This window comes from Tamandua tetradactyla, chromosome 24 (genome assembly GCF_023851605.1).
Source record: "Tamandua tetradactyla isolate mTamTet1 chromosome 24, mTamTet1.pri, whole genome shotgun sequence".
In the NCBI taxonomy this organism is placed as follows: domain Eukaryota; kingdom Metazoa; phylum Chordata; class Mammalia; order Pilosa; family Myrmecophagidae; genus Tamandua; species Tamandua tetradactyla.
The window spans coordinates 15486123-15499206 of record NC_135350.1 but is presented as its reverse complement, the minus strand read 5'-3'; the positions used below and the strand labels follow the sequence as shown (position 1 = coordinate 15499206).

General features: G+C 38.8%; 1 protein-coding gene across 3 annotated transcripts in view; it reads right to left on the bottom strand.

Moving 5' to 3' along the window:
* Nucleotides 1–13084, bottom strand: part of PAPSS1 (3'-phosphoadenosine 5'-phosphosulfate synthase 1) — a 167454-nt gene that overhangs the window by 74561 nt on the left and 79809 nt on the right. For 2 of the 3 annotated variants that reach the window (XM_077142613.1, XM_077142614.1), the window contains exons 7-9: nt 10860–10971; nt 7173–7378; nt 4591–4726 (exon numbers count right to left, since the gene is read on the bottom strand). In XM_077142613.1, the coding sequence (XP_076998728.1) occupies nt 4591–4726; nt 7173–7378; nt 10860–10971 (454 nt within the window). The remainder of the gene's footprint in view (nt 1–4590; nt 4727–7172; nt 7379–10859; nt 10972–13084) is intronic. The other variant, XM_077142615.1, reaches the window with a different exon arrangement.

The window sequence follows — 13084 nt, the reverse complement described above, 5'->3', positions numbered from 1 at the left end:
GGAAAGTACTCCCAAATCCTAGTAGTTCTTCCCCCACATTTCTCAGAACTGTGCTTTGCCCTCCAGCCCACAGTCAGAGCCCTGATATGCAACTCAACAACTAAACCCAGAATTACAACATCTTCCTCCTTCCTTTCCTTCAACATCTTCTCGGTAAAACTGTCCTACATACAATGGTCATTAATAATTCTCTTCTTCCCGTTCTACCAAAGTCTTCTCTGCCCCTTCATCCATTCTAATGCGCTAACAACAGGCAGTTCTGATTTTTCTTAAACCAATACAGTAGCCAAACAGGAAAGCACTTCATAGTTCCAGAGTTGCTAGGAAGGGTGTTTCAGGGTGTGTGGGTTTAATATTTGTTTTTGTGGGAGTGTTTTTTTTTGTTTTTTTTTTAATGAATTGGAAGTGAGAAATTTGCTCTTTCCCACATTCCCTCCAACCCTGTCATAAATTACCAGACTCTGTTTGACTTCAGGTACTTTTGAGATAAATCAAGGGATCAATGATAGGTCACCTGAGTAAATAAGGTTACATTAATTGGAATTACTCACAAATGGCTACTCTTACACCCCAAATATGGCAGCAATGAATCGTTTTCCATTCTCAAGACAGAAATGCTTTTACATAAAAGTAAAAAATAATGCTGACTACAAGATGCTTGCCAATGGTCTCTGTACTAGTTGTTCTCCATTCCCCTCACCATCCCCATAATCTATTTCCTGACTGTTTTGTGCATGGGGAACGAGGTACACAGTGAACTGTACTCCTGACTCCCTAATGGGAGACATTAGTAGGAATCGCAGGATGAAGGGAGGAAAAGTTAGAATTCTTCCCCCACTGGCGTCCTGCTTCAGCGCTGTGACCATGCCTGCACCCCACTACAGCTAGCTTCTGCCCAGCAGCCCCTCCTCGACAGCTCCAACTCTCATCTGGCTTCACAAACATTATTTCCTCCCCTTGCTAGTTCTTGTATGCCCTGGGTTCCTTGTTCTTTTAACACTGCCAGCCCTTCTTTAAATACTCACTTTATTAAATTAGGTTCAGAGCCTCATTTGAATGTGCCTTATGGTTGTGGCTGGGACCCTAACTGAAAGAGGTGCCCAGGACTAATCAATCTCACATCATAATCTCTCTAGCTCACTGCTATTACAGTCATGAAAGCCTATCACTTTCATAGACAAACTATTTGCTTCTGCCTCAGCTTTCTCTCATGTGGAACCCCCAACTTGGCCTGAAATATTTTTCTTATTTCCCTGTTCATTTATTTCAAATATTAACTTGTAACTCAACAACTCTATAAAGATTTCTCAAATTGATTCGACATTGTTTCAACTTGAAAAAGAAATTATGTCAATTTTTCCCTTGTAAGTCCAACAGGAACCAATATCCTGGGTGTAATAAATACTAACTGACTCCTACTTGGCTAACATGAAATTTATTCTTCCTTTCCAAGATACTGGTCAACCATCAGTGATTCAAAGAATCTGACATCTGGAAACATGTTACCTTGCAGTCACGGATGTGGGTATTAAAGACCTCTCAAGCGTTCTAGTTAGAGACTGGTCTAGGACCAGCAAACTGATTATATTAACGTACCATAGAACAATAGCCAACAAGGGGTAAAGTACTATTTCTAAGAGGAGGGGAGGGAAAATAGGAAAGAGGAAAAAGAAAAAAAGAAAAAAAAATTCCCTGTTTTCTCTCTCTTGAACTATGTCTTGAACTATGTCTACACATCAGTAGATGGATGACTTGTTATTGGCATCTTAAAAGAATGAGCAGAACTACAAAGCATAACTATTTGGTCTGTTGCTTATTTGCTTTAGTCTAAAATGGAAAGGTAAATAAAGTAACACTCAGGATCTTCATTGTCTGATGTAAGACTAATAACTGGCTCTCAGCTAATCTAAACAAAAATGGAATAATTCATTATGCAACAGATTCTTTAAATGACTTAGAATGTTTGGCTTTCAAAAAAGAGTGTGTAAAAACAGATGTAATATTATAAAGCCTTCAATTCAAAATGTAATTCCTTGATAAGAACCCTCAACAATGCCAACAGTTAGTTGACTAACATGAAAGCCTGATATGAATTAGAGCTTCATAAAAAAAAATTAAAATAAATAAGGTGATCTCAACAAGTCCTCCATTAAATATGTCCCTGTTGACCAGAAAAATGAGATGATTTTACATAATAAACTAACAGATGCTTCTGGATGGCATCCAACTAGAACTGTCTTAAACCATTTAAACATATATCATTTCTCAAATAAGAAAGCTAGAGATAGATGACTCCAGGGTTTAATCAGAAATTCAACATCATCAGGACACAGATTAGTATACATGTGATTTTCATGAATACAACATGGCTACAGAACTCCAAGCATTGCATCATCACATGATAGTATCTAAAGCAAGAAGGGAGGGAAGGCTGGGGAAAGATGGTTTTTCTTTTTTTTTTGCCTTAAGCCAGTTTCTGACCAGGAAGAGAAATCTTTTCCAGAACCTCCGTCCCTTACATTTCAGTAGCAAGAAGTGACTTACATGCTAATCCTTAAATCACTTATTGGCAAAAAAGGAATAGGGGTTCCATTATTGACTTATGGTAATCAGAATTCATTCCCCAAGAAGAGAGGAGCTGTTCTATAGACAATCATCAGTGTTTCCAAGTATAACATTCAGAGAATTTCCTGTACAAGTCATTTAAGTCAGATATTTGCTTCAAAATGGAAAGAAAGCTGTAAAGTTCAGAACAGGGGTTCTACCCTCAAATACCATAAAGGGGTCAAGCAGTAAATACAAATGAATGATACAAGTTCAGTGAGAACTGGGAAGTACTGAAAACCATGTGGCTCATCTAAGACCTCCAATTTCTGACCCATTTTAATCATCTATCACTTAAAATATCAGCAAACAGCAAAGCTTAGGAATAAACAGATGTTCTTTTGCTAACCTTCACATAAATACAGACAGACTAGCTTCTAACTCATGAAACAGAAATTAGGACTCCCTAAAATAGAAAAACTATTGGTCTCTTCCTATATACACCAGGCACTGTTTAAAATTATTTTACCCATATTACCTCATTTAACATTTAAAAATAAAATCCTTAGTGTTGGGTATCATCATTGCACTTATGCTACAACTGAGGGAACTGAGTCTTAGAGAGGGAAAATAATTTCCTACCATCACATGACTATCAGGTAAAGAAGCAGGGGGACCCTCTGTCTACAGACTCTGAATTACTACCAGGATGTGGCATTCACAGAACTGAACACAACTGATGAAACTGGTGCCCTTTCTCAAATATTCTGTAGTCACATGGGAAGGGGGACTTTGAGTTAACAAGTATGGCTTGGGGGCCAGCCGTACTTGTTAACCCAAAAAGGCTACCACAGTTACTTGACCTTTTTCAGCCACCTGCACCTGATCATTTCTGTAGTATAATGTACAAAGTGTTATCATAGACTGTGGTAGATTGAATTATGTGGCTCTCAAAGACATGTTCTTAATGCTAATTTGCACCCCCTGAGTGTGAACCCACTTATAAATAGGACCTTCTGAAGATGTTATTTTTAGTTAAGGTGTGGCCCAACTGAATCAGTGTGGGCCTTAATTCACAAACTGGAGTCTTTTATGAGCAGAAGAAATTCAGACACAGTCTGCTGGCAGAGAAGCCAACACAGGAAGCCCAGGAAGAAGCCAGAAGTCAGCAGAAACTGAGAGACAAGACACAAGGAGAGATTGCCATGAGACAGAAGGCCAAGGAACTCCAAAAATTACAGCAAGCCAGCAACAAAACTCTACAGATTTTGGGGAGAAAGCAGGTCTTGCCGATGGCTTGATTTCGGACTTATAGCCTTCCAAACCAGGAACCAATAACTTCCTATTGTTACGCCAAACCATTGTGTGGCGTTTTCATAGCAGCCTGGTAAATGAAAATAATTTATAATACAAAAGACAGGCAGTTTTAGATTCTCTGCTTACTACTCCATTTTATCTTAATCCAGAAATTTTAAAACATTATTAACCTATTCTATTTTTTCTGGTATCTGTTTAATGTCTCTCCCAGGCTGTGAGCTCCTGTCTTAGTTATTTATGGATTCTCAGCATTTGGTAAACCGGCACATAAGAGATGCATGACAAATGTTTGATGAATAAATAGTGACATGATACAGCTCTGCATTCTATTACTTGCTGCCAATCTACATTCAACCCATAACAAACATTCTAAGATACAAAGCATGTGATATGACTGAACTATCCAAATAATTTCTGTTCCATAATTCTATTTAGCTTTCACAGGTAAGTATTATGATAAACAAATAAAATGCCAACTTTTTCAGAATCCATCTTCTGTAAAGTATACCAAACCATGGTGGATAAAATTATACAGCTATAATTAAAACTGCCTTTAAGTTCAGGCTGACTCTCTTAAAGTCAGTTAGGACTGTCTTTCCTTACAGAGTCCATTGCCACATTTATGTCCACTCAATCTTTACAATAAACATTGGAAAAAATCTTCTGGAACTTTCCCTTCAAGCAGAAACTCCAAGTAGTCACATATTAAATGATTAAGACTGTGCTTACCAGCATTCATATCTTTAAACTTCTGCTTTAGCTCAGTAGGTGTAAGACGATACTGATCAAGACCATCATTCCAATAAATTCGGTCCAGGACTTGAAGATCTCCTCCAATCAGCCAATCTCCTTGTTCCATAACCATCTAATGGAAAAGGAAAAGAAAACAACTTTTTAAAATGAGAAACTAAGACCAAAATGAGAAGAACATTTGTCTTACAAGAACTCAATGTAGTTTTAAACTACTCTATGTTGAGGTCAATAGTAAATCCATTCATCACTACCAACTGAATTGGGATTAGAGATGCTCTAGAATTAGAATATATTTGGTAATTCAAAAACTTGTGAAACAACTATATCTGCACATGAAAAGCAAGCAAAACCAGTGTGAACAATCACAACTTTTTAAATAACAAAGGATTCTTTTCCAGTTGTTGTATGTTGATTAAAAATGTAATTTACAACCCTGGGTCAATTCATCCTTACGTTCTCTAATCCCACATTTTTGGACAATTAAAGTAATGCTGATTGAATTAGACACAAATTCATGTCTTCCAACCTTCACAGCACTTCAGATTTTTGACAACGTCACTGAACTTCTTCTGCATTGAAGGGAGGTCTTATAGAACCTGCCCTTTTTCACGATGCAGCTCAAGCTCATCCTTTTCTCCCACTACTTTAGTTTATATGCAAATAATGCACCTAGTCTGCTGTGATCACCTCCTGCCTGGTCTTTCTCATTAGAAAATCTGTTCCCATCCGTCAAATCACTCATTCGATCAATATTTATAGAGTAACTGGTATGTGCCAGGCACTGTTCTAGGCACCGAGGAGTACAACAAAGAAAAACACAAAGAACTTGCTCTAGTGGAACTTACCGACACAGAAGTAGAATCAGAGGGATAGTGAGCAAGGGGAAAGAGGAAAAACGAAGACAAAAAGAACACCAGGGCCAGAATGCATAGGGCCAGAGGAAGTCTCTTGGGTTTTATTCTAATTAAAATAAGCAGCCACCAGAGGGTTTTTAAGAGTGGATAAATATATTCAGATTTATATTTTTAGAAGACTCTCTGCTCTATAGAAAATGGACTGTAGTGGGTATAACAGGAAGAAGGATTCCAGCTCAGAGACTGCTCTAGTCTAGGCTAGAGACGAGGATGGTTTGGACAGTACTGGTGAGAGCAGCTGGAATGTGGACACACTGCACAAGACTATCAGGCCAAGTTTCTTAAAGCAGCCTTTGTCTGTGACCCTCTCATGCTTCAAACCTGCCAGTGACCTCAGCATTCCTAGTGAAGTGTGATTTATAACAGGCAGAGTAGCACACAAAAAAAGAGCACGAGTACCTAGACTCCAATCCTGACTCCTCACTGGTATTTCTGTAACTCTGGGTAAGTAGAACCTATTCTAAGACTCTGGAATAAAGAAAACAACCCTGTCTACCTTCAAAAGGCATTAAAATGTATGAAAAACAGAAATTTGGTTTGAAAAGCTTAAAGCACAACAAATACATGTAAACTGTTATTGTAACTGGATCAAATAGGAACATCTTAGGCGTATACTACTAAGCCCTCTATCTCCTCAAACTCCTCTCTCCCAGAACAAGCTATTTCCTAAACTCACTGATGGTTTGCTCCTTTGCTCCACAAACCTGGAATGCAGCTCCCCACCTCCTACCCAAATCCAAATCCTACCAGTTCTTCAAGGATTTTTCCCAGGTACTAACTATTCTAAGTCTTATTCACCCAAAATAAAAGTGGTACACAACATTAAGAGCACTCACATTTGTTAATTAAAAAAGGAATGTCTCCCTCCACTGAGTTCATAGAGGAAAACTCTCTACTGGTTCGTGCTACATATTACGTGAAGCTCTATGTATACCAATAATCACTTTCTGCTACAGAGTACAGAGTAATAAAAAGAAGACGGCTTTAAAGCCTACATTTTAGATTTGGCCAAGACTTTAAACTGCTCTGAACAGATCTATTATATACATTTTCTCAAGACAGATAGCTAAAATTTCACTTAAATTGATTTATTTTAAAGTTTAAAGTTTACTTTCAAACACTTAACAACTGACAGAAATTTTACTTCAATGATAACATCCCACACATACACTACATAAAATAAATGAGGCACCTTGAGGAGACTAAATTACATTTCATTGTTTTCACATGGGAAACACACTGTTCCATTAAAAGCCCGGACTAGATTAAACCACTCCTCCTTGGGCTCTCACAGCACCCTGACCTCACATACTACTCCCTACTTATCATTACATGATTGACGTCTATTTCCCAGCCAGACTGTAAGTCCCAAGAGTTTATAAAAGCGGTGCCAGTCATGTCCATTAGCCATAAATCCCCAGCACAAGTATTTAACTCGATGCTTGCTATAGAGCAGGTATTTAAAAAAACATTCATTGTATCATTTATACTTATTCTTATTTATGTGGACCAAAATGACAAGACCATCCATTCTGTAAAATATTTAAAGATTCTGATGGAAAACCCGATACATAGGAAATGCCCACATTTCAGCACAAAAGTTATTGGCAAAACCAGCTAAAGTACAACATGCTTGTTCAGGACCTTGATGTAGGGATGGCTCTTGCATGTGGTCCCCCACTGTCTGGCACAGCGCTCCTCCTTCCTGTGCTCAAAAAACTCAGGATTACGAAGAATAGCCACGCGGTGGCCCTCATACATCAGAGCAAATGCTGTGCAGCCGTCCAGCCTCTCTTTATCTTCTTGGGTAGCTGTCAGAACTATGGGTACTGACAAGTTAATGACACCCCCTGCAGGGCACAAGAGAAGATAAAACACACAGCTTGGATCACTCGACAGACCTTATAACCAGCTTTCACTTCAGTGACATTCTTCAATAGTAAAAGATTTATGAGTTCCAGTGACAGCATTCAACTGGTACCTGGCATGGAAAATCAAGAGAAAGAGGCAGCTACAAGCGCAAAGACAGAGAATGAGCAACAACAAAGGATGTTTAAAAAAACAGCTGGAATAGGGTGGTGCAACAGTGCCTCAGTGGCGGAGTTCTCGCCTGCCACGCCAGAGACCTGGGTTTGATTCCCGGTGCATGCCTATGTGAAAAAAAAAAAAAAAAAACAGTGGGAATCAACAGACTCTACCTAATATATAGCAATACTACTCACAACATTCATGAAACTGTCTTTTGGAAGAAAATATGGTATAGAATCACAGAAGTAAAAGGAATTGCTTAAAATGGAAGTATCAGCTAATGATGCCTAAACATCACCAAAAATACACTGAATACCATGAATATATGACTAAGACACAAAACTATGTTTTAAAACCTTTTCAAGTGAAAATTTAATACTTGTTGATAACAGAATGATATAAGTAACTACACATTTTGAGTGGGAAGCTGATAACGTATACTTGATAGGAAGATAAAAACACCCCCCAAAAATTATTACTTTTTTTTTTAACGTAGTCAGAATCTAACCATGTCAGCTGTCATTAGCCAACAAACAAAGATTAATTATGATATAAGTGCACAACTTAAATCATTACGTGTTGTCAATGAGACCAAACATACATTCTCAGTATCCAATCTTTCAAGCTCTGGAAGTTTTCTTTTTTTACTCATTGTACAAAGACTAGAAAAATAAAATGTACTCTCAAATTCACATGTAGATCATATATACGTACTAAACAGAAATGATAACTTTTGGGGGAAATCATGCAAGACTTCTTCGGACAAAAGATGTCAACAATTTTTTGTAACAGGTTTGTTGCCAGAACACGTGTGAAAGCTCTCACTATTAATATCTTAAGCCACAATGGGAAAGGAAAAGACTCATATCAACATCGTTGTCATTAGACACACAGATTTGGGCAAGTCCACCACTACTGGCCCATGTGACTTACAAATGTGGTGGAAATGACAAAAGAACATTGAAAAATGTGAGAAGGAGGCTGGTAAGCTGAGAAAAAGCCTTCAAGTAAGGCTGGGTCTTGAATAAACTGAAAACTGAACACAAAAGTGGTATCACCACTGATAACTCCCTGTGGAATGTGAGACCAGAAAGTATTATGTGACCATCACTGATGCCCCAGGACACAGGGACTTTATTAAAAGCACGATTACAGGCACCTCTCAGGCTGGCTGTGCTGTCTGAATGGGCAGACCCATGCGCATGCCCTTCTGGCTTACACACTCGGTGTGAAACAATTGTTTGTTAACAAAACGGTGTTAACAAAAAGGATTCCACTGAGCTATCCTACAGCCAGAAGTGATATAAGGAAATCATTAAGGAAGTCAGTACCTACATCAGGAAAATTGGCTACAACCCTGACACAGTAGCATTGTGCCAATTTCTGGTTGGAATGGTGGCAACATGCCAAAGCCAAGTGCTAACATGCCTTGGTTGAAGGGATGGAAAGTCACCCATAAGGATGGCAATGCCAGTAAAATCACTGCTTGAAGCTCTGGATTGCATCCTGCCACCTACTTGTCCCAACGACAAACCTTGCATCTGACTCTTCAGGACGTGTACAGAACTAGTGGTACTGGTACCGTGCCTGTGGGCTGAGTGGAGATTGGCGTTCTCCAACTGGGCACAGTGGTCACTTTTGCTCCAGTAAATGTTACAACTGAAGTAAAATCTGCTGAAATGCACTATGAAGTCTTGAGTGAAGCTCTTCCTGAGGACAATGTGGGCTTCAACGACAAGAAAATACCTGTAAAAGATGTTCACTGTGCCAATGAGGCTGGTGACAGCAAAAAATGACCCACCAAAGGAAGCAGCTGACTTCACTGCTCAGGTGATTATCCTGAATCATCCAGGCCAAATCAGTGCTAGATGAGCACCAGACAGTGCTGGACTGTCACAGCTCACAATGCTTGAAAGTTTGCTAAGCTGAGAAGACTGATCACCATTCTGGGAAGAAAGTGAAAGATGCCCTCCAAACTCCTGAAATCTGGTGAGACTGCCAATGTTGATATGGTCCTGGCAAACCATGTGTGTTAGAGCTTCTGCTGTTCATGATATGAGACAGACAGTTGCCGTGGGCATCATCAAAGCAGTGGACAAGGCTGCTGAAGCTGGCACAGCCACCAACTCTGCCCAGAAAGCTCAGAAGAGTAAATGAATATTACCTATAACACCTGCCAACCCAGTCTTAATCAGTGATGGAAGAAGGGTCTCAGAACTGTGTGGCTCGATTAGCCTTTAAGTTTAACAGTAAAAGACTGGTTAACAATAACAATTTATCATAAAACCTTCAGAAGGAAAAGAATGTTTTGCAGACATCTGTTCTTGTGTGACAGTTTTAAGTTACTAGTTTTTCAAATCAGTACTTTTTAAATGGAAACTTTACCAAGAATCTGTCACAGAATTTTGAGACCCATAAAAACACATTTTAATGAGGGGGGGGGGAAGATGTCACCAAAATAAAAGAAAACTGCTTAGCTGCATTAAAATTATTACCACAATGTAAAGCTTAAAATGGTAAATCATTAGGTAGATTTGCACCAAATCCGAGAAAATCACTACTTAGGAAGCAGTATAGAAAGACTTCACCACAGGCTTCAAGAAAATCAAAATGCAATACTTAAAGTCTCTTAAGAAAAAGATAAAGAAAAATGATAAAGTCTCTTATGAAAAATGATTAGGAATTACATGAGAAGCCATATTGGGATGCATTTGGCAGTAATTTAGTACAGTTTTGTGATTTTTTTAAATGCTTCCTTTAATGTAGGAAATTAATTTTCCCAACACTACCAAAGTTAAAGGTAGCTGGATTGTTATTATAATATGCTGCACAACAATTTTTTTGGAAATTATTTTTTTAATGATTTAAAAAAATAGGAAGAACGATCTTTTAATGATCTATTACAAGATTCCTCATTAGAAGGTTCGAGTTTAGGATTCAGTAGATTCATGGAACTCTCAAAGTGTGGCAAACTTCTGTACATATGTGTACTTTGCAGAGAGAGGCTTTCCACTGAGATCAGGTGGATACAGCATAAGAAACTGTTTTTGCTTTTAAGCCCATTTTCTGCTCTAATCCCCTGGTTGTCCCTCTCCCCCTGCAATAAATCACAACCAAGGGGAAAAAAGGGGAAATAAGATCTTATATACACTTAAATAAAATGTTCAGTACTGGCATAATTTAGTCTTAAAATTCTACCTTTGTTTAGACGTTACAACTAATTTTTAAAAATAGTGACAATTTCCTGCAACTGTGTAATTTTTCATCCATATTCAAGGTAGTACTGAATTTAAAATTTCTTACCACCTAGAAGACAATCAAAATGAAGGCACTGCAAGTACTCCCTCTCTCTCATAAAGCCATTCAATGGTGTTGCCCAGCCTTCAGCCAAAACTTGCACCCACTGCATATCCACCTAGTAAATGAGAAAGTAACATAACAGTTTCTATTGCATGTATTTCTGAACACAGGCAGTAGTGGCCTTTAGGAGTTTAAATTTGAAAGCAATGGAGACAAAACATTTCAAGAATAATTGTAAATTATACAAAATCTAACAAAGAATAAGGTCACTAGGAAAATTATATGCATTTCTCCAATTAACTTTAAACAGCATTAAGCTTTCAATTATTTCTTCTAAGGCTAGCTAGTGGTTCTCAAACTTTAATGTGTACCAAAATCCCCTGGATGGTTTGTTATACAAGGTTAGCCTACCCCCAAAATGACTTGATTCAGTTAGTCTACTCTGAAGCCAAGATTTGCATTTCTAACAGGTTCTCAGATGATGTTGCCCCAATGATCTGGAAACATTTGATAACCACTGTCCAAAAATAAAACAAACTTCAAATAAAAGAATTTTCAAAAGGAAGTTTCTAATTGTAGGAAGATAGTCGAATAGGGAGATCCAGGAAGCAGTCTCTCCACCAGAACAACTATTAAACAGTCAGGAACCATCAGAAACAACTATTTCGAAACTCTGGAGACCAGCAGAACACTGGACAGCATCCCAGGGAAGACAGAGAAGAGGCTGACAAATCACAGTAGAGACCGGTGAACTGCTCTCTCTCTGTGCGGTAGTTGCCAGCACCCAAACCCCATTCTTGTAGCAAGCTAGTGAGGAATTTACTCCTGGCTGGCTCACTGGTGACAGAAAGTCCTCTTTGCCAAGGAGAGGGATGGACACCGCCGATTACTGATCACAGCTTTTGATTACAAAGTGACTTCATATCACCGGGAGGCAGGCTCTGAGGACAGCCATCCTTCCAACCCTCCCTGTACAAAGGCGACGGTGGAGGAGAATTAATGACGCTATGCTTCCTCATGGCTGCAGCTGAAGGGCTGTGCTTGCTCAGCAGGTAAAGAAAGCTCAGCTTTGGGGAACTGTGGAAAACCTTTTGACACCCTTCCTGAGCCCTTCACCAGGGCATTTTGGAGCTGGTCTGTGCCCCACTCATGGGTCCCTGACCCCGCTTCTGATGGAAAAGACTGACTGAGGAAACTCCTCTGTGGCGTGCCTCCCCTCTCCCGGAATTTGCCCTCCAAGCAAAGCAGCTTGAGACAACAAAGGGAGTATAAGAAACTATACAGGTAGACATTCTGGGGCAAAGTCTAGCCTGTTTTAAACTCCCAGGAAAGGGAAGTCTGTCCCGTGGGAAATAGGGCATTCAAACTCCTGCACACAGAAATCCCAAACAACTAACAAGCACAAGCCCAGAACAGAGACACAGGCCCAGTAAAAACAGGAAAGACCCTGCACATTGCATTCACCTTGGGAACACCTTACTGAGAGGAGGGCAGAGCGCAAGAAAATCTCTGTCTTGGCACCAACTGTTTACAAAATCATGGAACAGACATCTATGGGAATAAATCCCAGAGTTAGCATTTTAATATCTTAAAATATAAAATATTTTTAATATCTTTAAACGTACAGTGTGAAACCAAGAGTACAAGAGAAACAGGAAATGATGGCCAGTATATAGAATGAGGATTAAAAAAACAGAAAACACAAATGAAGAAAAGTAGAATGTGGACATGCCGAACAACGATTTTTAAAAAATAATCTTTAAATTGCTCAAGGTGATTGATGAGAAAACAGAGAAAGAGCTAAAGGATATCAGGAGAACAATGAATGGGCAATATGAGAATCTTAGTGAAGAGATAAAAATTTTAAACAGGAACCAAACAGAACTATTGGAGTTGAAGACCAAAGTAAATGAAATGAGAAATTTCCAGGACGGTTTCAACAGCAGACTGAGCTGACAGAATAAAAAAATCCATGAACACAAAGAAAAGACAACTGCAATACGTCAGGTTGGGAAGAAAGAAAGAAAAAAGTATTAAAAGTGAAAACAGCCTAAGATACCTCTGAGACACCAGAGGTTGTACCAATATATATATTACAGGAGTTCCAGAAGGAGAAGAGAGACAAAGGGGCAGGAGGCATATTACTAGAAATAATAACAGAGAACTTCAGCAAAAGATGTGAATATGCACATCTAAGACGCTCAGAGAACACCAAACATATGATGTAA